The 25,484-nt window shown below is 39.0% G+C and overlaps 1 protein-coding gene across 1 annotated transcript in view; it reads right to left on the bottom strand.

The window, feature by feature from the left end:
- Window positions 1–4,672: 4,672 nt before the first annotated feature.
- LOC115433574 (vacuole membrane protein 1-like) overlaps window positions 4,673–25,484 on the bottom strand; it is a 99,467-nt gene continuing 78,655 nt past the window's right edge. The window contains 2 exon segments of the mRNA XM_030155054.1: window positions 4,673–7,475; window positions 8,627–8,729. Coding sequence (XP_030010914.1) covers window positions 7,332–7,475; window positions 8,627–8,729 — 247 coding nt within the window. The 3' untranslated portion in view covers window positions 4,673–7,331.

The following is a 25,484-nucleotide window of genomic DNA, read 5'->3' on the forward strand; positions in this document are numbered from 1 at the left end:
GTGCAAAAGCGTCCACTGTGTCGGCTGATCTGGAACTAAAACAACCAAACTACAGCTGACACCGATTAATCGACTCCCAGTGATCCAAACAAGTCCTCCAACCACAGTTCTGCTGAATCACAGCTTTGTTTCCTTCATTTCTCTGCTGTTTTTAAATTTGGTTCCACTGTTGTGTTTCACACGGACGCTTATTGTGACGCACAAAGAAGCTTCAGTTCAGGAAAACTGTAATAGAATATTTCCCTTCAATCAATTCCAGTCGATTAATCGAATCAGGACTTTTTGCATTGACTTGAAGCACCTAGTCGATTAATCAGTTTCAGCTCTAAACAAAACTCATGAATATATGAGAACAGCTGTAGAGTAACTGTCCACTGGAGTGTCCACTGGAGTGTCCACTGGAGTGTCCACTGGAGTGACCACTGTGCATGAAAGGGTTAATCTGAAAACATGAGTAAATCTTCTGTCTGATCAGATCCTCAGAGGTATTTTACACCATCTGTCTTTTGCTACAACAACAACTTTCTTGGTAAAAATACTGCACTTTTTACTCAAATACTTTCACTTACATCATTTTTCATTCAAATCTAGTAATAAAATCCCATTATCTTTTATATAAAATGACACTTCACATCAGTATACACAACCATCTACAGTAAAATACTGAGATTTTATGTACTTTTACAACTTTAATATTGGGAATAGTTTGTTCTTTTACTTGAGTAAATATTTGACTTTTACTGTTCGACTATGGCTCATGTTTTCATTATGATTATGAAGATAACTTTACTTTATTAGTAGTATTATTAATACTTTTGGGTATTTGTTGTTCAGTCATCAAACCAGTCCAGACCATTGTGTTTAAAAAGTCTCTGAACTATTGCATCATCACCTCTGTCTCCAGATTCCTTTATCTTGAATCCATCCTGCGTTAATAAATGTTTTTTTACTTAAATTCATGTTATTGTGAATTTTTTTTCCTTTAATAAAACCTCTTGTCTTTTTTAATCTGAATACATCAGTAAATCCTCTGTCTGATCAGATTCTTTAAATGGTTTGGTTTAGTTTCACCAACTCCAGCTTTGATCCAAAAACAAAAGAACTTAATGTGATTTAGAAACGAAGAAAGAGAAGACAAAAACCTCCTCACGGTCGCTGTAATGTAACGAGACAGAGTGTGAAGGAGCCAAGTGGATACGCAAAGGCAGAGTGGGCTGGGGGGGGCGCGGCAAGTCAGGGATACTTCAGCATCCTTCAGTGGAAGGAAGGAAAAAACAACAGAGTGAGAGACGGCGAGAGGTGATGTGAGTGGGGTGGTCCTTCTGCCGGATCCAAACTATGTGGAGCACACGGAGACGAGAACGAGGAGGACCAACAACAGCAGCGTCAGTGAGCATCAGACCCCCGCCTGTTTGGACAGGCAGGATTTGCATGTTGGGTTTTCAGCCTGAGCCCTGAGGCAGCAGCCTGGGGGGGGGGGGGGGGGGGGGGGTCTTGTTCTTGGTGCTGTGGGTGTGGCCACTGTGGGAACAGGCGTCTGTCACTGGTGTCTGACCTCTGGACGCCATGTCCACACCGTCACATGATCAAATGTCAGGTTCCTCCTTTTACTTTCATCAATTCACCACAAATAAATAAATAAATAAATAAATAAATAAATAAAAAAAAGTGATGTGGAACAAAGGAAAGCGGGCTAAAACATCCTTCATGTGCAGCAGTTCTGTCCAACTCATGTCAGTTCAGTTCCACATTCAGTTCAGTCTGATCTGCAGTGGGCTGCACCAGTCAAATAAGAACACAATAATATAGAAATAATGTCAGCTCCAAACTTTCCTCTATGTTTTACAGCACAGGTGTCAAACATGCGTCCCGGGGGCCAAATCCGGCCCACTAAAGGCTCCAGTCCGGCCCTGGGATGAATGTGTGAAATGCAGAAATTACACTGAAGACATGAACAATCAAGGATGTTGAATTTATTTTTGGTCAATTCAATGTAAAGTGGGTCAGAACCAGTAAAATACTATCAGAATAAACTATACATAATGAAAACCATTTTTTTCTCCTTTGTTTCAGTGTAAAAACAGTAAAATTACACAAATGTTTACATTTACAGACTAGCCTTTTACAAAAAATGTGAAAAAACCTGAACAAAAATGTCTGCAGTCTGTGGAATCTTACTAATATTCTGCCTGTTGCTAAATATTTTGTGTATTTGTAGATAAACTGTGATCTGTACGTTGTGATGCACATGTATAATTGATAAACTAAGGTGTAATATTGTTAAAACTGCACTGATTTTTCTTCAGAACTTTCAGGTTGTTCATATTTGTTCATGTTATGTTCAAGTGCAGTTCGTACATGTAAACATTTTCATTAAAGAATTTGACTTTTTTCCCTCAAAAACAGAGAAAACACTGGAGTTGACATTATTCATCAGTTCTTATCCTATTACTTATATTATTTGACTGCTGCAGTCCCACTGCAGATCAGATTAGACTGAATGTGGAACTGAACTGACATGAGTTTGACAGGCCTGTTTTAGAGCAAAAAAAAGTTAAATTATGCAGTGAAAACGATTACATTTACCAACTGTCCTTTAAAACAATGTGAATAACATGAATAAACTGAAAGTTCTTCAGAAAACTAAGTGTAATTTGAACAATATTCTGTCAGTTTATCATTTCCACATGTGCATTACAACGTACAGATCACAGTGGATCTACAAACACACAAAACATTTAAGAACAGACTGAATATTGTTCAAATTACACTTCAGACATTTCAAAATGTTCATATTTGTTCAGGTTATTCATGTTTTTGTGAAATGTCAGTTAGTTTTAGTGTAAATACAGGAAAAGGACATGAAAGTGTTTCCATTTACAAAGAGAAAAATGTGGAGTTGTGAGTATTTACAGGTTTTTATGACAGTATTTGACTGATCCGACCCACTGCAGATGAAACTGGTCTGTCTGTGGAACCTGAACTAAAAGGATTCAGATCTTCAGTAGAATTTTTGTATTTCACACATTCACCCCAGGGTCAGACTGGACCCTTTGGTGGGCCGGACTGGACCCTTTGGTGGGCCGGACTGGACCCTTTGGTGGGTCAGACTGGACCCTTTGGTGGGTCAGACTGGACCCTTTGGTGGGTCGGACTGGACCCTTTGGTGGGTCGGACTGGACCCTTTGGTGGGTCGGACTGGACCCTTTGGTGGGTCGGACTGGACCCTTTGGTGGGCTGGATTTGGCCCCTGGGCCGCATGTACAGTGTACTTCTATTGCACAGACATTTCTTCTTAATCCCATCTTTTGTTTTACATGTTAATCTCACCTCATGCTTTTTATTTATTCTGTTAATGCAGACACAAAGTTCATTCTGAAAAAACTAAACACCTGCATTAACATTTTTAATGCTGTAAATAAATGCAAACTTGACTTTTAATTCAAATAAAAGCCACTTTTAAAGACATCAGTGTTATTTTTTTATATGAATATTAAGTGTTTTTGACTTAGTAATGAACATTTTTAGTTAATTATTGCATCATTTGTCAGTTACCGTCATTGACGACTTTTTTTTAAACGTTTTTTGTTCATTTTTTCAAGTCTTACATGTTCAAACTGTATCAAAGAAGAAAAAACTAACTGAACTGTCAGGTGATGAAGGTGAAACACCAAATATTGGCACCGTAAACATTTTAATGGTGGACGGTAAATACAGGCAGGAACACAACAGTCCACGTCCTTTAAATAAAGTGGGGTTTTTTTAGTTTTTTTTGCTGATATTGACTTGTATTAACAGTAAAAATAAAAGTGCTGAAGTGCAGTGTGTTCTGTCTTAAAATTAAACAAATATTAGGTCTTAGTTCTGAGCGTTGGTGTAGTAAGAACCTTTTTAAAAACAGTGAAATTACTTTTTAACTTATGATTAACCCAGTTTCTCTGGACATTTAATGCAACAATAATCTTTTTAAACACATTGAAAACCTTGTGAATAATCTGTTTTCACCGACACTAACTTGTGATACTCGTAAAAACTTGTAGGTATCAGGTTGGTGTATTTAAATACAAGCTTTGCAAAAATAAACCGAGTCATTCTTTTTTGCTGATATTGACTTGTAATAAAAGTAAAAATAAAAAGTGCAGTGTGTTCTGTCTTAAAATTAAATGAATATTATATCTTAGTTCTGAGCGTTGGTGTAATAAGAACTTTTTTAAAACATACTGAAATTACTTTTAACTTATGATTAACCCAGTTTCTCTGGACATTTAATGCAACAATAATCTTTTTAAACACAGTGAAAACCTTGTGAATAATCTGTTTTCACCGACACTAACTTGTGATACTCGTAAAAACCTGAAGGTATCAGGTTGGTGTATTTAAATACAAGCTTTGCAACAAGAGCACAAGTGTAGCTGTAAGTGCCCATAACTCACTCTAAAGGCTCAGGACTTGGAATCTGAAATGGAGATGATGTCAGTGTGGAGAGAGCAAATCAGTAATGTGATAACTGTTTGGATGTGAAACGTTAGACGGGGAAACTGGAGTTGTGATGGACTCGGTATCCTCCTTGTCCCTCGCCTCGGCTGACATGTGAGATTCTTCAGAGGCCTGAGGGTCAACGCCGGCCCCGCTGTGGTCAAGACTTATCACATAAAAGAACAGAACACCCATGCTCTTTTCAACAAACTTTATTTATAGGAAAAGCAGGTGAAAAAAAAAAAAACAGCGTGTACACCTCGAAAATAAGCCGGGCACAGACATGTTTTAGAGTAGAAATACAGGCACTTACACAGAGAAATAGAAACAGAATTTGTAGAAAAGCTTTGCACACACACACACACACACACACATATTCAGACACATGCCAAAAGGGGGCTCCCTTATGGAACAGGACATTCTGAAACTGCCAAGAAAAACACACTCCCTGAGCCAGCAAGTCATTCCAGTGTTATCCAATGATTCTGCCTTCATGACCAGAAAAAGTTTTACCCCTTTTTTGTAGCAGAAAAAAAAAAAAAAAAAAAAAAAAGAGAAATCCAAAATAAAACTGAGGCTTTGTGGCAGGAGTATCCAATGATTTTCAGCTTTGTATAATTACGAATTTGTGGCCCTCGCAAAAACAGCCCCTTAAGAGAGCTGCTCCAATAAAAAGGCAAAACGCCTCCTACGAAAAAGTGAGTATTGAGCAACAGAGGAAAGTTCTGAGTAAAAGAGAAGAGGGAAGTGTAAAAGGGAAGGGGAGAGCTGGGTGAGCACTGCGTGTACCATACCTAGGACTGAGTGTCACAATGTAATGTGTTGCAATAAGGTGTGTACTGTCTGGATTCTCTGGAAATTCAAGAGGACAGAGCCAACTCACACACACACACACACACACACACACACACAGTCGTACGCTGCTGACATCACCGCATCTGCGCTTGCAAACATGCGAGAACACACTTCCCCACGTAAAACCACATAAAAAAAACCCTCACGGACGTCAGCATGGAGGAAATAAACAATAGACTCATGTCTCCGACGTTTCACAAGCCGTTGGGATAAAAGGGAAGTGACACTGCGGCACACACCTCCGAATGGGAACTGATGCTAACTGAGACAATGACAGTAACAGAAGGAGGACAAAACAGGATGCTGGTCAGATGAAAGAGCCCGAAATGTCAGACAGCCTACAGACTGTTGTCGCCTTGCAATCTTAACAGCCAACACCAGTCTGATAAGCTATCTGACAGGCCGAGAGAGTGACGGACATGCCTGAGACGAACACATGGACAGAAACCGACAACAATGAAAAAAGAAAAAAAAAAAAATCCTAATCCTACTTACCGTGGCAGGAGAGAGGAGATGTGAAGGCTGTGAGTGGAGTGAGAGCCGAGCGCAGGGTTCAGCCGCTCAACAGTACCCCTCTGTTTTGAATCTACTCGAGTGATTCGTCTCCTGGCTCCGTGACTGGGGCAGTGCAACGAGTTCATTCGAAGGTTCAGCTGAGGTAACGGTACAGACGCTTTTCACTGTGCGCTGGAGGTTTTTTTTTTTTTTTTCCCTCCCGCTTGTGCCTGCTCTAGCGCCCACTGCGCTCAGTCCAGCGTAGCACAGCAGCGGCACAGAGAAGAAGAAAAAAGAGCAGGTTTGGCTGGAAAAAAAAGAAGGTACTGCATAGATCTAAAGCCAGCTGGTGTTATCCAACGAACAAAAAGAGGCAAAAATTAACACTGAGAATGAGCGTCGCTTTAGAGGCTGCTGGTGTAATGTCAAACATGAGCCTGTTGTGGTGAGGACGCAAAAAAAAAAGCTCCACGGACAAGTAAAGACAAAGAGAAACACCTACCACGGCTGGGGAAGTGAATGGGAGCTGTGGCTGTGCTATCCTCAGACTTCCAGGCAGACTAGTCTATTAGTGGAGCACAATCTGCTTTAATCCATAAAAGATAAAAGGGAGAGCGACAAATGTGGCGGCCACTCCAACACAAACTACTATGTGTGTGTGTGTCTGTTTCACACACACTGGTAGATGTGATTCAATATTCGGCTGCATCTGCTGGAGCGGCCCCAGGCTGACTCATGGGCTGTCTTCCTGTAAGCAGAACAATAAGGGCAGACAAAGGGACCAGCAGGGTGATTCAGACCCAATTTATCATTTCTCATCCAAAAGTACCCAGATGAGCTTTACTGAGCACACAGTCTGAAGTACAGGGACAAACAGGAATTCATGTCTTTTACTCAAACTCACTTACACTGAGTTCTTTACAGTCGACAGCGCATGGACAATACTGCACATCAGCCCCAGAAGCTAAGAAATACACAGGAACTTAATTCATTAACTGTCAATTAGAGATAATAAGTAAATGAGGCGTTCGACAAGTAACTGAACCTTGGCGCTGTTTTCTAGAACATTCATAAAATAATCAACAAAAACAACCTTAGCTTATTCAGAAAAAGTCACTGCAAGTGACTAAGACTTGGAGGTTCCTCTTCTACTGGAACCAACTGTGCAACTTAATGACTGAATGAGGACGTTTACCGCCTGCAGCTTTTTCTCACGTGCTCAGGAGATGCCTAACGCCAAAGCCTTAATAACACAACGTTTAACACACACACAAGCTAGCACCTACCTTACACACAACAATCGCAGAAATCACTACCAAATGCAAAGCCTTCAAAAGCAAGTAAATGCAAGTCCAAGTTCGACATAAACATGTTGCTACAACAACAAGACAGAAACCAGACGGAGGCTGATATTTGTCTAGGGGTGAAGGTGGGCTATCAGGGGCAGATGTGGGGCCCAGGAGCAGCGGGGCTCCTGACGCTTCGACGTGACGGCGGGCCGGCCTTCAGTCCATTTTGCCTGCTGAGAACTTCTCCTGCTGCTTGCGTTTGGCGTAGCTCTGGGCCATCGAGTTGACAATGGAGCAGACAAAGAAGCATACCATGAAGACCACAACCTTCTCAAAGAGCCATGACAGCCAGCTCTCCTCCTGCCAGAACCACAGAGAAAACACAGAGAAGCCGGGTCAGTACCGCCAGGCCTCCCCCCGTCGCCCCCTTCGCCCTCTGCTCCTGATGCTGTAGGCGAGGTGGGGATCCAGCTCCATGTGCAGGACAGATAGAGATCAGGGGTAATAAAACACGCGGCAGCCCCCGCCATCCTCCCTCCTAACGCCCCCACTGACCCCAGCCTGCAGCCTGCCTCCACCAACTTAAATTGCCTCGCTTCTCTCCTGTAACTGCAGGAGGCTCAAGTTACAAGAAAAAAGGAACATTGTTCTAGAAATGCCTTAATCTGTCCTTGTGCAACTCAAAGTCTATCCTTTTTCTTCTCCTTCCTAGTGAGCACATAAAAAAAGAAAAATGGTTTTCAATGAATCAACTTAGAGCAAGTAAGAGAAAAGAGAGTGAGCGATGGCAAAGAGGAAAAAAGGCTTTCAAAGACAAACAGGCTACAGCTACAACTGGCTCTTTTTGTTCTAGACAGGGGGTTTTGATGGATTGTCAGTGGCGGAGGGGGGGCCCCCGCCCCAGTCTACAGTCAGTGCTGGGTTCAGGCGGGGCAGCGAGTGCAAGTGTGTGTGTGTGTGTGTGTGTGTGTGACACATAGGGGAGTGACCACACTCACACACACTCTCCCAATTGGTAAGACGGAGCATGAGTCAGCACGCCCCATGCTACAGTAGTACAGTTCAATACAGAGACCGAAGCCAGACCCCACACTGGCCCCTCTCCTCCTGCTGCCCCCCCCCCTTCCCTCACTCTCCTCCCTCCCCTCCAGCCCGCCCAGAGCTGCGCTAACCTACTCTGTCATTCTGGCCCTAAACAAGCCTGTGTAATCTACAGTCAGACTACAGCTCAAAGTGTGATAAAACATCAACACTATTCACTGTTAAAGGTCAAACCGCAAATAAATCTTTAACATTAATTGAAATGAGAGGCGCAGGTAAAGTGTGTGAAACTGGACTGAAATGTGCGGATTAGAGAAATAAAAGAAGGCTGAGATAAAGAGAAGAAGAGGACAAAAAAGTAGAGGCAGAAGGAGCGAACGAGGGAAAAGTGAGGGGCTGCATTCTTTTCTTGGCGCGCTCATGTGAATGAATAGAGGCTGTGAGTCGGGGGCTGAGGCCCCTGTACTTACAGTTGGGATCCCCTCGCCGGCGCGATGGTGCAGCTTGGCCTTCTGGGCCTCCAAGTAGTCCCTGAAGGGCTTCTGCAGTGCCGCACCCAGCAGTGGAACAGCTCTGCGTCCAACAACAGACAGACAGAGGGGGGAGAAGACAGGGAGGGAGGGAGGAAGAGAGGAAAAGGAGGGAAAGAGGGAGGGAAGGAAGAGGGGAGAAAGAGAGGGGAGGGAAGAGGAGGTATGGGGGGAGAAAAGGGGGAGGAGGAGGGTGTGTGTGTGTGGGGGGGGGGGGGTACAAATCACGTCACATCATTGTTACTCACCAGCCCAAGGGCAGCAACAAAGGGAGGCATGCTGTCCTATCTCCTGTACAGTGTCGGTCGCCCCGCTTCCTCCCTCCGAGGAGAGAGAAAGACGGAGGGATCAACGAGTGCAATCCCTTCACTGCTCATCCCCACAAACACACACAAACACTGAAACCCACAGAGAAAAAAAAGTACAGAATGTACCACGGCTTTAGCAAATACACTGTTACAAAAAAAGCAAAGAGAGAAATAAATGAAAAAAGAAGAAAGCAGAAAAAAGTTGGCCGGTCCTCATACGGCAGCGGCGGCAGCAGTAGTCAGTCACATTCTGCCGCTCGCTCAGCTCTGCTCGCACACAAACCAGCCTCCTCCGCCTCGAACACACACACACACACATCGGTGAACCCGTTCAACTCCCCTGCAGTGCCTCCTCTGCCGCTGCAGCGAGGAGAAATGAATGACTTCTCAGAACTCTCACATTTATCACAGGCGGTTCCTGTAAGAACTGGTTTAGGCCAATTAATGAGGAAGTGAGTCGTACCCGAGCTGTGTCATCACTGGCTGAGATCTGGAGGGGATGGCCCACAGGGGGAGGGCACTCCTGTTAAGACGGCCCATATTAGGAAACCCTTTACAAGATTTAGCCACCAACTACAAGCATACTACCGACCCCCCCACCCCTCCATGCTCCCTCCCCTCTCCTCTCACATACACACACTCAAAAAAAAAAAAAAAAAAAAGGCGTAAGAGACTGCAGAGAATGCCCTAGAATAGCGAACCAGTGGCCCATCCCTAAGCTGGAGTTAGTGATTAATCGCCAAACAAATACATACTAAAGACCTTCACTTATTCTCCTTTGTGGCTCCACACTCAATTACACCCCCTGCACTATTGTTTCAAAGCATTCCTCATGTTCGTCTTTTGTTCACGTTGGGGAGGTATCATCCAGCCTCAGAGACACATCAAACATTTGAGGCAGGTCTGCGTGGGCTGACATGTCACATACGGTTGACTTTATGGCTGATAACTTTCTCTTTAGGAGTCAAGTCATTTCCGTCCCTTCCCGCCTCCACACACATACAGACACCTATGTTATGGTGGGAAAAAAACAGGTTGTGTAAAATGACTGAATTCACAACAAGGAAGGTGTTTAGTAATGATTAACTTTATAGCAGGTAATGGATATCCTACATGTGAATGAGCACAAAGCAGACAGGAAGTCACGCTTTAAATTACACAATAGAAAATGGCCAACTGTATCAAAAATCAAGTCAGATTTTTTTTTTTTAGGAGGGAAACCAAAGCTTCCCCTCATCCCATCCCCCACCTCGACAAAATTCCTCATTTCACATAAGCACAAAAAAATACTGACCAAACAATCGAAAATATACATAAACTACCAGAAAACCCAATATTGAGTTTACAGAAGAGCAAGAAAAATGGGAAAACACGGGAGAAATGTACGAGTCGAGCGGGTAAAAAGTAAACATGCGAGAACAAAGAGTGAGAGAAGCAGTTTTCAGAAATGGCGGGCGAATCATCTCCTACACGATGAGCAACACTGAGTCATGAGCCTGAGCAAATCCACCAACAAAGACGCTCAAAGCTAGCAGACTAAAACACATTTTAATGCCTCACAGTCAGGACTCACTCCTGGTCTTTGCATTAAAAAATCTGATCATTTTGTGCCTTTTGGGAATATACTTTCACTTTTTCACCTTTTGTGAATTATTGGATTTGAGAATTTGCACTGTAAGTACAGAGCTTAGTCTGTGTAAAACCTTCAGACAGAGGAGATAAATTTGTTACTTTAGAATTACAACAGAAATATGTGTAACTTGTGCATGCATTAAATACAAGAGGTAAATCTGTGTTTGCATATTTAGTTGATGTTCAGTAAAAGTTTGTAAATGTCAACAGTATTTTCTGGTTCTTTCTGAGCTGAGGAGGTGAAGGAGGAAAAAATGATGAACTCCAATTAATTTAAGCAATGTGAAGATACTATTTGGCAAAACAATGAGCCTCAGGTATTTACTCAGCAGCTCCTGAACAAACTTTGACAACAGGTTTGTGAGAGAAATAGAGAATTCCTCACATTTCTCCTCAAACTCCATGGTCTTGAGAAATGAGGACAGAAATTGGTTTTAACAAAACTATTACAGAACCTTTAAAAAGTGATTTTCAGCATCCAGGTTCTCTATTAAATACAATCTCTATTAGAACAAAAAAGAACATTTTCCTTCTGTTGTAAATTTTGTATAATTCACTCATTTCTGCAGCCTCTTCTAATAATTCAGTTTACAATTAAATCTATAAAATGTAGAATCATTTATAATGAAACCAAAGCTCATATAAATGTCTCTAATTTGTAAAATAAGCTGCAACAAAACTTAGAAAAATGATCCTCAAACTACATTTGAGTTATAGTTTTTATTCTTGTATCATCATGTAAATGGAACATGTGTAAAAACCTCGTGAAGGATTTTCATGGTAAAATCTGTAACATATCTTAAATCCGAAATTGTTCACTGTATTTTCTTTTTTATGTGAATACCCCAGTTATTGTGGGTGTGTGTCCAAAAACTTGAAGCGCATAAAGAATTACTGCAAAGTATTAAAATGCTGTAAAATATCCCCTTTTAGCTGTGAACCCAAACACTTCTAGGAAATGTGACTTTAATCATTAAAACAGAAAAGTGAGTAAACAAATATGGGAGAGAAAAAAAAAGCATAATGATAATAATGAAAGGTACGAGTCCTAAATGTAGGTGGTTTTTGAGTCATAAAACTCTGCATGTGTGGATCCTATCAAAGTTTATAACTGTTGTTCTCCAATTGATTAAATTACTTCCAGAAGCTTCTGCAAAAGGCATCAGGAGCTGCTGGTTTCTAGAAATTATTCTCACTTGATAATACTTATAAACTATAAGTTTAACTCATAAAGTTGTGTAGGTGATGATTCTATTATTAACTGTAACTGAAAGATTCTGGAAATCCATCATACGTCTCTGCAGTCATTTATGTTCAGTCACAAACTGAAACTAAAAAAAGAAAATCTATTAAAAATATATCTGATGCACAAGGACGTCTGTATACTTTAGTGTTAAAATATTAAAACAGAAACCTGAGGAAAAGGTATGTAAGAAAATAATATGTGGATTTGAGGAAAAATGTTTAATGTGAAGATAATCTCAACAGGATTTTAAAACACACAGTGAAACAAAGTTCACATATAATTAAAACCAAGGTGTGTAGGAAGAGTTTAAATGTGTAAAATGAGTAAAATCCATCATTCAAGGACAAATTAAGAGATGAGTAACACCGATGGATCAATAATTTGATCACACAAAATTAAAATCACAGCTGCAACATCATCCACTGCCTTCGAACTCATCACTGAGCTTCAGATTCAGACTCACAGCAGCCGTTTGTACGTCTGTACATCTGTACAGCATCACACACTGAAACAAGTGTATAAGGAAACCAAAACTCAAGGACCCTTTTCATTTTACCCTAAAACAGAACTGTCAAACTCATATTAGTTCAGGGGCCACATCCATCCAATATGACCTGAAGTGGATCAGACCAGTAAAATAATAACACAATAATATATAAATAATGACAACTTCAAACTTTTGTCTGTGTTTAAAGTGAAAAAAGTACAATTACATTATAAAAATGTTTACATCCACAATCCATCCTTTAAAAAAATGTGAATAACACGAGCAACCATGAAAAAAACAAAAATTTATTAATAAAAATAAGTGCAATTTTAATATTCTGCCTCAGTTTATCATTTACACATGTGCATTACAACTTGTAGATCACAGTGGATCTACAAATACACAAAACATTTAATAACAGACAGAATACTGATAAAATTACACTTACTTCTAATGAGACATTTAAAGTTGTTCATATTTGTTCAGGTTATTCACTTTTTTGTTAAAGGATAGTTTGTAAACTATGCATTGTCATAACTGTAATTTTTGTATTTTACTGGTTCTGACCCACTTGAGATGAAACTGTTTTGAATGTGGGACCTGAACTAAAATGACTGTTAATGTCTTCAGTGTAGTTTTTACTTTTCATAAATTCACCTCATGGCCTGGATTAGACCCTTTGGCGGGCTAGTTTGGGCCCACAAAAAATATATTTGACACCTCTGCTCTAAAATATAAGTGTATTTTAGATAAAAGAAATAAAAAGCCCTAACATCATTCTAAGCCCACACACACACACACACACACACACACACACACACACACACACACACACACAGAGGTAGATAAATAATATAAAACTTAAAATACTTCAAAAAAAAGTCTCAGAATAATCAATAATAATCAACAATAATTCCAAATATTAAAGGTAATATAATTTCACATTTGAGGGTAATTTATAACGATGCAGACATAGAAAACTCCATGTCCTCATCAGTCTGATAAAGAATGCAGATTTATGTGTAAAATGTCAAACATATAACAGCAGCACTTAAACACATCAGCCCTGGAGGTTGACAAACTCCCACAGTCACTACTTAATGTTTAATGTTTGTTTGCTGACCAAAAAAGCTCAGGTTTGTGTCTTTTGGAGTTCAGTCCTTGTTGATGTTGGTTGCAGATTCCAGGTATGACTCCAACAAACTTTTCTCAAAATCTGCACCTCAAAAAAATACAAGCAGCTGCCAGAGTCATACATATCTGCACTGATGAGGGATGGAAATATATTAATGATGATAAGGCTCCGAAAACCAAGATGAAGTCTTAAAATAAAAAAATAAACAAAAACAGAAAAAAACCTTTCACCTCATCTGGCAGAAGGAGTGAGTTTGTGTCATACCTGCCAGTGAAACTGTAAAAAGGGTAAACTGATCAATAACCAGGAGGGATGTGAACAGGAGGAATGTTCAGGTGAAATGAGGAGAATGGCTGGGGAAACCCCTCATCTGTCTGGTTCCTGGAATGTGCGTATGTGGAAGAAACCCTGAGGTTTAATTTATGAGAACCATCTAATCTCATTTTTTAATGAGCTATCATTTCCTGTGGCTGCACCGAGCTCGGAGTGTGTTTAGGCATCCTGTGTTCGTTTTGTGAAAACTGAATTCCAGAGGCCGTGAGTCAGAGATGACCTCTGACCCCTCTGCCCCTTCTGAAGGCTGCCACCGCCAAGGCTCTCAAAGGCCCACACTCAAAAAACGCACAGTTTCTTGTTCTTTATGCAGATTAAACCCAAAGCTCACACATGATCGCGTAGAGACGCGTGGCCTGACGTCCCGGGCGGCGGATGATAGAGAACAAGGGCTCACATGACAAACCCCGGCCTGGTCCAACTGGTTACGACATCATCACAACAACTGGCTTGGGCAATCGCTGGTGTTACCCAACGCTCTGCAGGGCCACAGTTCACACCTAACATAACAGCCCTGACACACACACGGTGGTAAAACAGCGTTCCGACCCAACGGCCTCCAGCTCTGACCTCTGCACCACAACACTCATCCTTTATCACCTTCCTGCTCGATAAAAAGAAGAAACACTGAGTCCCTTTAATGACCGTAAAAAACCCATAACTGTCAGATAATTGTAACAATCAGATCTGATGCGTTCACATGCACTTCAGAAATACAATAATCGAAAAACCCTAGTTTATACATTTCAGTCCATTATCAGATTTCTTTCGGAGTACGTACAGTTAGAATCAAAGTTCCTATGATTGTCTTCTGCTCACATTTGGCTACGTCATTCCCATTTACTGTGATTCAGTCATGTTTACACACGCGCAGACGTAAAAGAACAAAATAAATCAGATTAACCTGTACACATGCATGAAGACATGAGAGTACTGGGGAGACATCCAGGTGTGTTAATCTGATTTCATATGATCAGATTACTGCTGGTATCTGATAAACCATCTCACATTAAGATGTTAACGTGTTCATTTCAATAATCTGATAACTCCAGAAATCATGTAATGATCAGAGGATTAGTGTGCGTATAAACAGGCTGCCTGCTGATTTTATTTTGCTCAGTGTTGGAATAACAGAATTATGTGATGAGGGAATGTTTTTCACTTTGTGAGGAAACTTTTGATTCACGTGCGAATGTTGTAAGGTAATATGTGTGTGTTTGCTGTGTGTCTGTTCCTCCTCCACTTTGACCATTCTTTTTCCCAGTGACTTCACCACTAAAGCATGGAGCCCACTCCTGGACGGAGATCCCCCTGCCCAGGGTGTTTATCACATCCCTGCTCCGCCGCCATCTGTGTCAGCCGGCGCTCACACTCGGACACATGCGATCCTCTCGGGTGCCAGGAAATCAGGGGGCACCAATTACAGCAGTCTATTATCCCTCTCACTTCCCAGACAACCACATAAAACCAACCTCCAACCCCCCCAGGTTCAGGCCCGCATGCCCACGCAGGCCCTCTCGGTCTGGGTGTGGAGGTGTGCGGGGCTGCTGGGTCACTGGGTAACCAGGCCCGGACCCACACAGGGCTGAGGTGACTCACAAGTGACTGGAGGCAGATCAAGTCATTCTGCCACTTGTAGCAGCAGCGACAGGCGAGCTGGAAATAGAAGAGAAGCAGGAGAAGAAGATGAGGTGTGTGTTACTGCTGCTTACTCACAGAGGCTCCATCATCCTCTGATGTCATGGCCGCTATATGGGATGGATGGTGAAACAGTTTCCTATGGGATAATGTCTACGAACACCGACTGACCGAGCAGTAACCACCGCTGTGGTCATTTTCAGCTTTATAGCTCCCAAATGTGAGCGCAGCCAGATGATAACTCAGTTTCCAGGACAAAATGTCACCATTGTATATTTTCTGCAAACCACAGATACAAGGGAGAGTCAAAAAGTTCTCAGGCAAATGTAATAAAAAGTGTATATATCAAAATATCGAAATATTTATCAAAATAATATAACAAAAAAAAAAATTCTACTTAAGCTCCAGTAGAGTCTAAACCAGTGTTTTTCAACCTTGGGGTCAGGACCCAACTGGAATTCAAATGGAGTCACCTGAAATTTCTAGTAATTGATAAAAACAAAACAAAAAAAAAAAAAAACAACAACTTGCTAATAAAAAATATATGGTGAGTTGAGAGACAATCACAATACATAAAAGACATGACAAACTGCAGCACTGTGGTTCTGTTTCTGTGTCAAATGTTCATTGTGGTCAGTTTCAGATGCTGCAGCTTTTTCATAATTCATAGTTTCAGTTCTTGTTTGTTCAGTATTAATTGTCCTCCTTGTAAATCACAGCTGGACTGACTGGACAGATCCTGACCAAGGAAAATCCAATTCTCCCTTTGTGCAGTAATCTACACCTGGATTTACTGCCTCTGTCCACAATAATAGACATTATATAGACTAAATGTCCTCTAAAATTGTGTATTTGTAACATAGTATAGCAAATTATTACATGACCAAAAACAAATTAATTTCAGCAACAAAAAAAAGTCTCTATTTTGAATGTCTGGGGTCACCACTTTATGATGTTAAAAAGGGGTCAGGAGCCAAAAAAGGTTGGAAACCAGTGGGCTAAACACTTCTGCAATCTATGTTTCCATCAGTAGATTTCTTCATTGTAGAACTGCTGTGACTGTTTTGACAGTCTTTGTCTTTAACACCTGCTTCTGTAGTGGAGGGTTTCATCTTCCAGTTGTTCTCTGCCTTCCTTAAAATGTTTAATCCAATCATAAACTATGGCTCTACATGGTGAAGAGTCCCCATAAACCTTTAGTAAAACATCCATAATCATATCAGTCTTCCAATTATGTTTCGTGAAAAACTTAATGTTGGCTCTAATTTCAAGATCTGTCATTCTAAGAAAGGTTGAAAAGACAGATTTAATAAAGCACAATTTGGATTAATGTTCCCAAAAGATCGAATGTTAACAAGACATCAAAGACAAATTTGTAAAATACTGGCATTTTGAAATTACATTTGTCTGAGAACTTTCTGACACTCCCTCACATGTTTCACTTCAAAGTTACGGAGCCAAAAATACATACATGTAAAGTGTTTAAGGGTTCAGTGATTTTATTTTAAATGTAAGACACTTAGAGAAGGTCAAGCAAAGATGCAAAGTTAATAAAAATGTACTCAAATGTATTTAGTACTATTGAAATCTTTTTTATGTAAACCTTTTGGAGAGTCAGCATGTGTCGTTAATCTGTGTATCTCATCCCGCTCCTGTCTATGTGGAAAAAAGTAAAGAATTATGAAAACTGAGCTGATTAAAATATTACAAACCAGATATACATAAAGAGAAATGTTCACTGTGGTTCAGAAACATTGAATGACTATGTACTATTTAGAGACAACCCAAGTATAACTAAGTCTTCATTATAAATGTATAAAAAATTCATATTTTAATGTCTTTCAGCCCTTCGCGACATTATCAATGAGTACGCATTAAAACATACACATTTCTGTGTAAAAGTCTTATTCCACTTTTATCTTTGTTGTTTTTTAGAGTTGAAATGATCACACATTTATTTCTCATTCGCTTATATTCTCCACATACAATAAGAGAATACTGGAAATACATGAGCAGCCTTAAACGCAGTAAACATGCACATATTTATTTTCACTTGGAAAATGTACTAAACACTAGATGAAGAAGGATCAGTACTGGTAAAGATACACCATTAAATAAATTTATGGTTCTGTCACAACATTTACCAAGATAATATGTGAAAATCGGATCTGTCATATTGTAAATGAGTTTGTCAGTTTCCAAAATAATAGAATTTGTTAAAGATCCAATGAATAACCAGATATTGTCCATATTTTGGACAAATACAAACATCCCTATTTTGAAATGTACTGTGTATATGTACGTTTATTCAGTTTTTTTAAATTTTATTTATTTTTTTATTGACATTCAGTATCAGACATTCGGTACATCATATGTATATATCATATATCTGTTGTCTGCTTGAAATGCCAGAATAATATTTTTGTTTTATGTCAGATAACCAAATAAAAGAGGAAAAAAAGAGGAAAAACTATGTACAGTAGGGAGTGATCTTTTCCATACAACACAATCCCTGATTTGTGAAACCAAAATCAGGCCTATAGGGTGTGACCCAGTTGACCCAGTTTTCCCAGTATGAAGCAAATTTCTCCAATTTGGAATTAACAAATGCTGTTATCATTTTATAAATGTCCATTGTGATGACCTAAATGTGTTCAAAAGGTTAAAGTCACTATTTAGTGTGACCTCTGACCCCATGGCAAGTAACAGAAGAAACAATTAGAAACATCGGACATGTGTTGAATCAAACCTTGTATAAAAAAGCAGAAAATTAATGCAAGAAATCTCATATTGTCTGAACAAAAGGGTTAAAAACATGTGAAGTGCAAAGGGAGGTTTGGATTTTACACTGAAACTTTTGTTTTTCCTGCTGTTTTTTTTTTTTTTGCAATCAAATTTTAAATTTTCTTTTCATTTAACAAATTAAATCCAACAGAGGTATTTCAGGTTATACAATATTACTGGAATGGATTCTCAGAACAAGAATACAAACAGAGAGCCCAAGACATAAGAACGTGTCATGGGATTCCAAAGGACACAGTGATAGTATAAAGATAAAAAAGGCAAAGTAAGGTTGATTACACACACACACACACAAAAAAATGCATACATAACCTAAAAGAATACACACAATATACACAAAACATACAGACACACAAACATACAGGGTGGGGAAGCAAAATTTACAATGAACATTTAGTTGTTTTTTCTCAGCAGACACTACGTCAGTTGTTTTGAACCCAAACATATACTGATGTCATAATCACACCTAACACTATTATCCATACCTTTTCACAAACTTTTGCCCATATGAGTAATCAGGAAAGCAAACGTCAAAGAGTGTGTGATTTGCTGAATGCACTCGTCACACCAAAGGAGATTTCAAAAATAGCTGGAGTGTCCATAAAGACTGTTTATAATGGAAAGAAGAGAATGACTATGAGCAAAACTATTACCAGAAAGTCTGGAAGATACTATTAAAGAAGAATGGGAGAAGTTGTCACCTGAATATTTGAGGAGCACTTGTGCAAGTTTCAGGAAGCGTGTGAAGGCAGTTATTGAGAAAGAAGGAGGACACATAGAATAAAAACATTTTCTATTATGGACATTTTCTTGTGGCAAATAAATTCTCCTGACTGTCACTAAACTAATTGGTCATACACTGTCTTTCAATCCCTGCCTCAAAATATTGTACATTTTGCTTCCCCACCCTGTATATAGACAAAACAGAGGGGACTTGACATCTAGAGGCACTAAGGGGAGAGAGCCAGTGGCAAAATCAACTTACAGCATGTTTTTCCTGCCGGATGTAAATACAGAGACAAATACATATGTGTGCACATTAGAACTATAATACACCAACAAACAGAATGTTGGAACAGGACTTTTACAAAGGACTGTAAGGGTTAAATCAGTGTTTTCAACCGTGGGGTCGCCTGGAATTCAAATGGGGTCGCCTGAAATTTTTTGAAATTGATAAAAATAAAAACTTGCTAATAAAAAAATATATGGTGAGTTGAGAGAGACAATCAAATTATATAAAAGACATGACAAACTATGAGTGTGAAACTGCAGCACTGTGGTTCTGTTTGTGTCAGATGTTCATTGTGGTCAGTTTCAGATGCTGCAGCTCTTTCAAAATTCATAGTTTCAGTTCTTGTTTGTTCAGTATTAATTGTCCTCCTTGTAAATCATAGCTGGACTGACTGGACAGATCCTGACCAAGGAAAATCCAACTCTCCCTTTGTGCAGTAATCTACACCTGGATTTACTGCCTCTGTCCACAATAATAGACATTATACAGACTAAATGTCCTCTAAAATTAATGTTTATTTGCAACATAGTATAGCAAACTATTACATGATCAGAAACAAATTAATTTTAGCCAAAAAAAAAAAGTCTCTGTTTTGAATGTCTGGGGTCGCCAGAAATTTGTGATGTTAAAATGGGGTCATGAGCCAAAAAAGGTTGGAAACCAGTGGGCTAAATGACATGATAACAAGAACCACGGTCATAGATGTGGAATAACTGAGGCTGTGAGACTGAAGCATGAATGCAACACACGTCATTAACATGTAGGACGTCTGCAGTATACACTACGCTGCACTATATGCAGCTCCTGTGGTTCAGACGACCACATAGGTTACTACGTACTTGTCAAAAGCCACAACATGCTGCATGTCTTCCGCTTCCAATCTGTACATTCTGCTCTCACTGTGACATAGTTTACTGCCTTACAACACGACAAACAGACTCAATTATTCAGTCTGAACTGGAAATGAGAGAAACCGACTGCCAAAAGTCATTCTGGATATCTGATCTACTTCTGAATCAATTGGACGTTCAGTATGGGGTTTGTTGTTGTGTTGTATACGCTATGGTTAGGAGACCACAATTGCAGGCCTGTCTGCACGTTTAGCTGCGATGCTAATGTCTTAATGAGCTGAAAAAAGGGTCAAGTAGAAGAGAAATGGTTCTAAGAAGATGTTTCCCTGTGTGAATGGGATTCAGAAAAACATAACAGTCTGATTTAAATGGTAATAAATAGGGCTGTTAGAAAACATTGTTTCTGCAATATATCGCGATATTTCATTTCACAATACTGTATCGATATTAAAAAGTACTGTATGGATATTTTTAGGTATTTAATCAAATGCAGATATGGTGGAGGTTCATTTTTGTTTTTTTGTTTTTCTTTATTGTTTATATCTTATTTATTATCATTTTTTGAATTTCCCTCAGGATTAATAAAGTATCTATCTATCTATACACTGTTTTATTAAATAATGGTTATTTGAATCCTCCTAAAAGCACTTTTTTCTGTCTGAGAGGCAGATGTTGGTTCCTTTGTTGGGATTGAACTCAAATCCTGTTCTTATGTTAGTTGTGAACTAATAGAATCTGAACATTTGAACAGGATCTGAAACTGGAATGTCTGTAAAATATAAGTTTGAACACAGTTTGAACATTTTGTGATAGAACATTAGATCCTGTTGGGATCAAATACAAATGTGTTTAGTATTTGTGCAGATTTCTGCTGTAATTCAATTCTTCAAGGAAATAATCATTTTTAAAAAAAGAAACAAACAAAAAATTGCCTTTTTAACTGTATCATGATATACCGTATTGTGATCCTAGTATTGTGATTTGTATCGTATCGCCAGATTCTTGCCGATACACAGCCCTAGTAATAAATAAGGTCCAAAGTGGTGAATCTTTGATAATAATAATAATAATAATAATAATAATAATAATAATAATAATAATGATGGGCTAATGATTCATGTGTCTGGGTTAAACCAGGTCAAACACGTCCTCCTCACACACTCACTCAGCTTTCCCTAGTCTTTGGGATGAAGCTGAGTATAGATGATCACCCACAGCCCTCTCCTTCCCAGTCGGTTACTGGAACCCCTGTCATTGGACAATGCGACTGTTTTGACTGAGATGTGGCGAAGGCAGGGCTGTGGACGAGTGGGGTGGTGTGGGGTGGGGGTCCGGACCACTGGCCTCTGACTCAGGGCCCGTCTGGGATGACTCCTCAAACACAGACATTCATGACAACACGACATCACTCTGAAAAGTCCACGGGATTAACTAAACAATGCAGGACGCTGATGAAGAGGTCGCGGCCGCTGCATGAATCAAATGAATTAATATTGAAATGTTTCTTTCTTTGTACGACCGTAGATTCATGGATCAGTAACGTCATAACCTTTGAGAATAGAATAGAATAGAATAGAATAGAATAGTCTTTTATTGTCATTGTGTGTGCAATGAAATTAGCAGCACCACTCCAGTCAGTGAAACAAAATTAATAAAAACGAATATGTCAGTAAATAAGAATAGAGTGATTATAAAATTACAAAAACTAGAAAACTAGGAAAAACTAGAGGGACTGAAATATTCACAAAGAAAACATTTAGAACAAATATTATGAAATCCTGTCTTTCTGTCAGGGGTAGATCTGTGGAAAAGCTGCACAGAACAGTTGAAAAAACTATGTACATCTATCTCTCATCTTAAAAAAATACATTTATCAATATGACTCTTAATAGATATATGAACTTTAAGTCTTACGTTTGTATGCAGCATTTAATATTTATAACAGCATTCATACTGTTTTTCATTGTCAGTGTGAAAATGTTGCATTTGTTAAAGTTGAGGAGCTGTAAGATCATGTATAAAGTGTTGGATAAAATAAGTAGAAAGCTTCTGCCTGCACCTTTTCAGTCTGACTGTATAAATCAATTATTTAATTAGTATAAATTAATTATTTAATTAGTGAAGTTTATATTAAAAATTTTCGTTTCATGGAGTGATTGTTAGATCTACGGATTGGATGGATCTGTGGACTGGGTTTTGTTCTTCAGACTGAAATAAAATAAAACAAACAAAAAGTAAACTAAGAAAATAGAATATAAAATTTTACAAAAAGTAAAATAAGAATAGAACTGAAAGTACAATAAAATAAAGGTAGACATAACATATGAATAGACACAATATTAACAGTATGCATCTGTGAACGAGTCTATAAAAATAAAAATATTGCACTTATGTTTGATAAATACTGAATAAATACTGCATTATACAGGGGCTATTGCACATTATTGGGAGTGATCGCATGAGGATACATTGAGAGAAGTGATGTATGTGTAGAAGCGGTTTGATGAGTGAGCAGTATTTGTTGCTCGGCACAAAGTGTGAGACTGACTGAGGACAAAACAAATGAATCAGGGATGAATAAAGCAGGACGTCCTGCGAGGCACAAAATATGACACCAGACCCGAGACACACATCCAACCTCTCCCTGTCTTTGTGTGGTTCTCAAACACACACACTAACTCATCAAAACTACAATTACACTCAGATTATTGCGTATCCCTTCAGAATCCCTCAGTCACACAGTATACGACACAGACAATAAGTCTTCTAGAGTGACTGAATATTATCCTAAATGACTGTGGTAAGACCCGTTGGCTCGGAGTCAAAGCTCTCAGACTGTTACTGTCTGTGTGTTTGTGTCAGCTCGCAGCCAAGGTAATCAGGACGGAGGCAGGGGAGATGAGAGAATAGACGCCCCGTTGAGCCAGGCATTAAACTTAACGATGCTGTATAAAGAGGGGTGTCAACCTCATTTTAGTTCAGGGGCCACATTAAACCCCAACTGATCTCCAGTGGGCCGGACCAGTAAAATAATAACATAATAACCTGTAAATAATGACGACTCCAAATTTTTCTGTTTGTCTTTTTATTTCTTGTCAAAATCAAATTACGAAAATATGTACATATACAAACTATCCAAACAAAAATGTGAGTAACCTGAAAAAACTGAAATTTCTTGAGAAAAATATGTGCTATTTTAACAATATTACACCTCAACTTACCATTTATACACAAATATTACAGATTAGATCTACAAAGACACAAAATATTTAATAACAGGAAAAAAATGTTAAAAATTTCACTTTTCAGTTTCTATGGTCCGTATATCTGGAACAAACTACCAGAAAATATCAGGTCTGCTGAGAGTCTGAGTTCTTTTCAGTCCAGGTTCCAGACTCATCTGTTCAGTGCTGCCGCTGACTGAAAGGCTTTGGACTTTACATTTTACATTCTCCTTCCAGACTCTGCACTGCAACTCTTACTTTAATATGTGTGTGTTTTTATATTTTTGGGTTTTATGTGTCGTTCTCTTACTTGCCGTTTTTAATCACCTTTTACATGTTTCTTTTATAATGTTTTAAATGTGTTTCTTTTTCCCTGTTGTATTTCAGTGTCCTGTGTGAAGCACCTTGAATTGCCTTGTTGCTGAAATGTGCTATATAAAAAAACTTGCCTTGCCTTTTCAGGTTTTTCACATTCAGGATAGTTTGTAAATGTTAATATTTTTATAATTTAATGTAACTTTTTACACTAAAACAAAGAGAAAAATTTGGAGTTGTCATTATTTATAGGTGTAATGTAATATTATATTTTTCACATTAAACTAACAAAATTTGGAGTTATTATTTATAGCTTATTATGCTGTTATTTTAGTTGAGATCACATTGCTCTGTATGTGGAACCTGAACTAAAACGAGTTCGACATCCTTAATTGTTGATATCTTAAGTGTAATTTTTGCGCTTTGCAGAGTCATCCCACAGACCTTACTGGAACTTTTGGCGGGCCAGTTTTGGCCCCCGGGCCGTATGTTTGACACCCCTGCTGTATAATGAGGGAGTGGGCATTGACCTGGTTGTCTCTAGCCCCCCCCCCGCCGCCGCCTCTGATCCCGTCACACTCTGTAAGGCGTCTCACTGTGTTTGTGGTGAGGCAGAGCGAGGCTGGCTGTGAAAGGACTGATCAATGCCATCTTTGTCGAGGCGCTTCTCAGGTGACCGGAGCTCCTGGTGACTAATAGGATCAAAAATACACCCTTTTTACAGATTGGGTTAACGGGAAAACCAGCTCATGTGGCTGAAAGGGAGCTATTTATAGCAGGCGTGGAAGGGTTAAGAATGAGCAGACATTTTGGAAATACATGGTTTTGTTCATCAAACAGGCACTAATTAGAAACATTTCACAGGGTTCATCCCAAAACCCACAGATATATTGAGTTGAACAAAAACAGAGTAAAAGCTTCAAATCTTCAGTTTGATTTCTGAACGATGAGCACATGTGGTTAATACGACTTTAACTAGAAATATATCATCAACATACTGCTCATCAGTCACTGCTGAATAACAACTCAATTGACAGTCAAATACATTCAGCTCTAATGTGGAATCAAGTAGTTTCAATTTAAAACATACAGCTGTATTAAGTGAAAGAGCTGAAAATAAAGAAAAAAACACAAGAACTGGAGAATAAACCGCTTCCTTCTGCAGATCAACAGATCTACAGGCTAAAATGAAATAAATGACCCTTATACCATTACAGTGGAGTCAGTAATTACAGCTGTCAATCAGGTATTTCACACTCAAACCGCCAACAGATCAAATTTACCCACAGATGATTTTTCACTTGTGTCTAATTATATTGGGATTTTTTGTAGAATTTGCCTCATGTTGCTACCTCCTGGACCACTCACCATAGAAAATGAGAATTGGTTTTCAACCAACTTATCTGGTTAATTAAAAAGAAAACTAAATCAATAATCAATGACTGAAGCCAATGTATGTTTTATTTTTTTACTTTTTCTAAAGCTGTTTTTGCATTCCCTATTTATTCCGTATGAATCCAATTTAAAATATGGACTTTTACACCAACAATATAAACTCCAGTGGGCAACTTTAGAGTAAAACAATAAGAATATGTTTTAACATAGTTTAGGTTAAAATAAACATAAAAGCCTTTTTTAACGCGCCATATGAACAAAATGTTGAGTCATTTACGTACAGCTGGGAAAAGACAGTTTCATGAACTTAAAAATGCACATATTTTCCTCTAATGTTCAATTCCACTGTCATTTTAAACTGATTTGTACCGACGTCCACACAAAGCAACTAGTGTTTTTAAGATACTTAAATTGTCAGAA

The sequence above is a fragment of the Sphaeramia orbicularis genome, chromosome 14, assembly GCF_902148855.1.
Source record: "Sphaeramia orbicularis chromosome 14, fSphaOr1.1, whole genome shotgun sequence".
Classification (NCBI taxonomy): Eukaryota; Metazoa; Chordata; class Actinopteri; order Kurtiformes; family Apogonidae; genus Sphaeramia; species Sphaeramia orbicularis.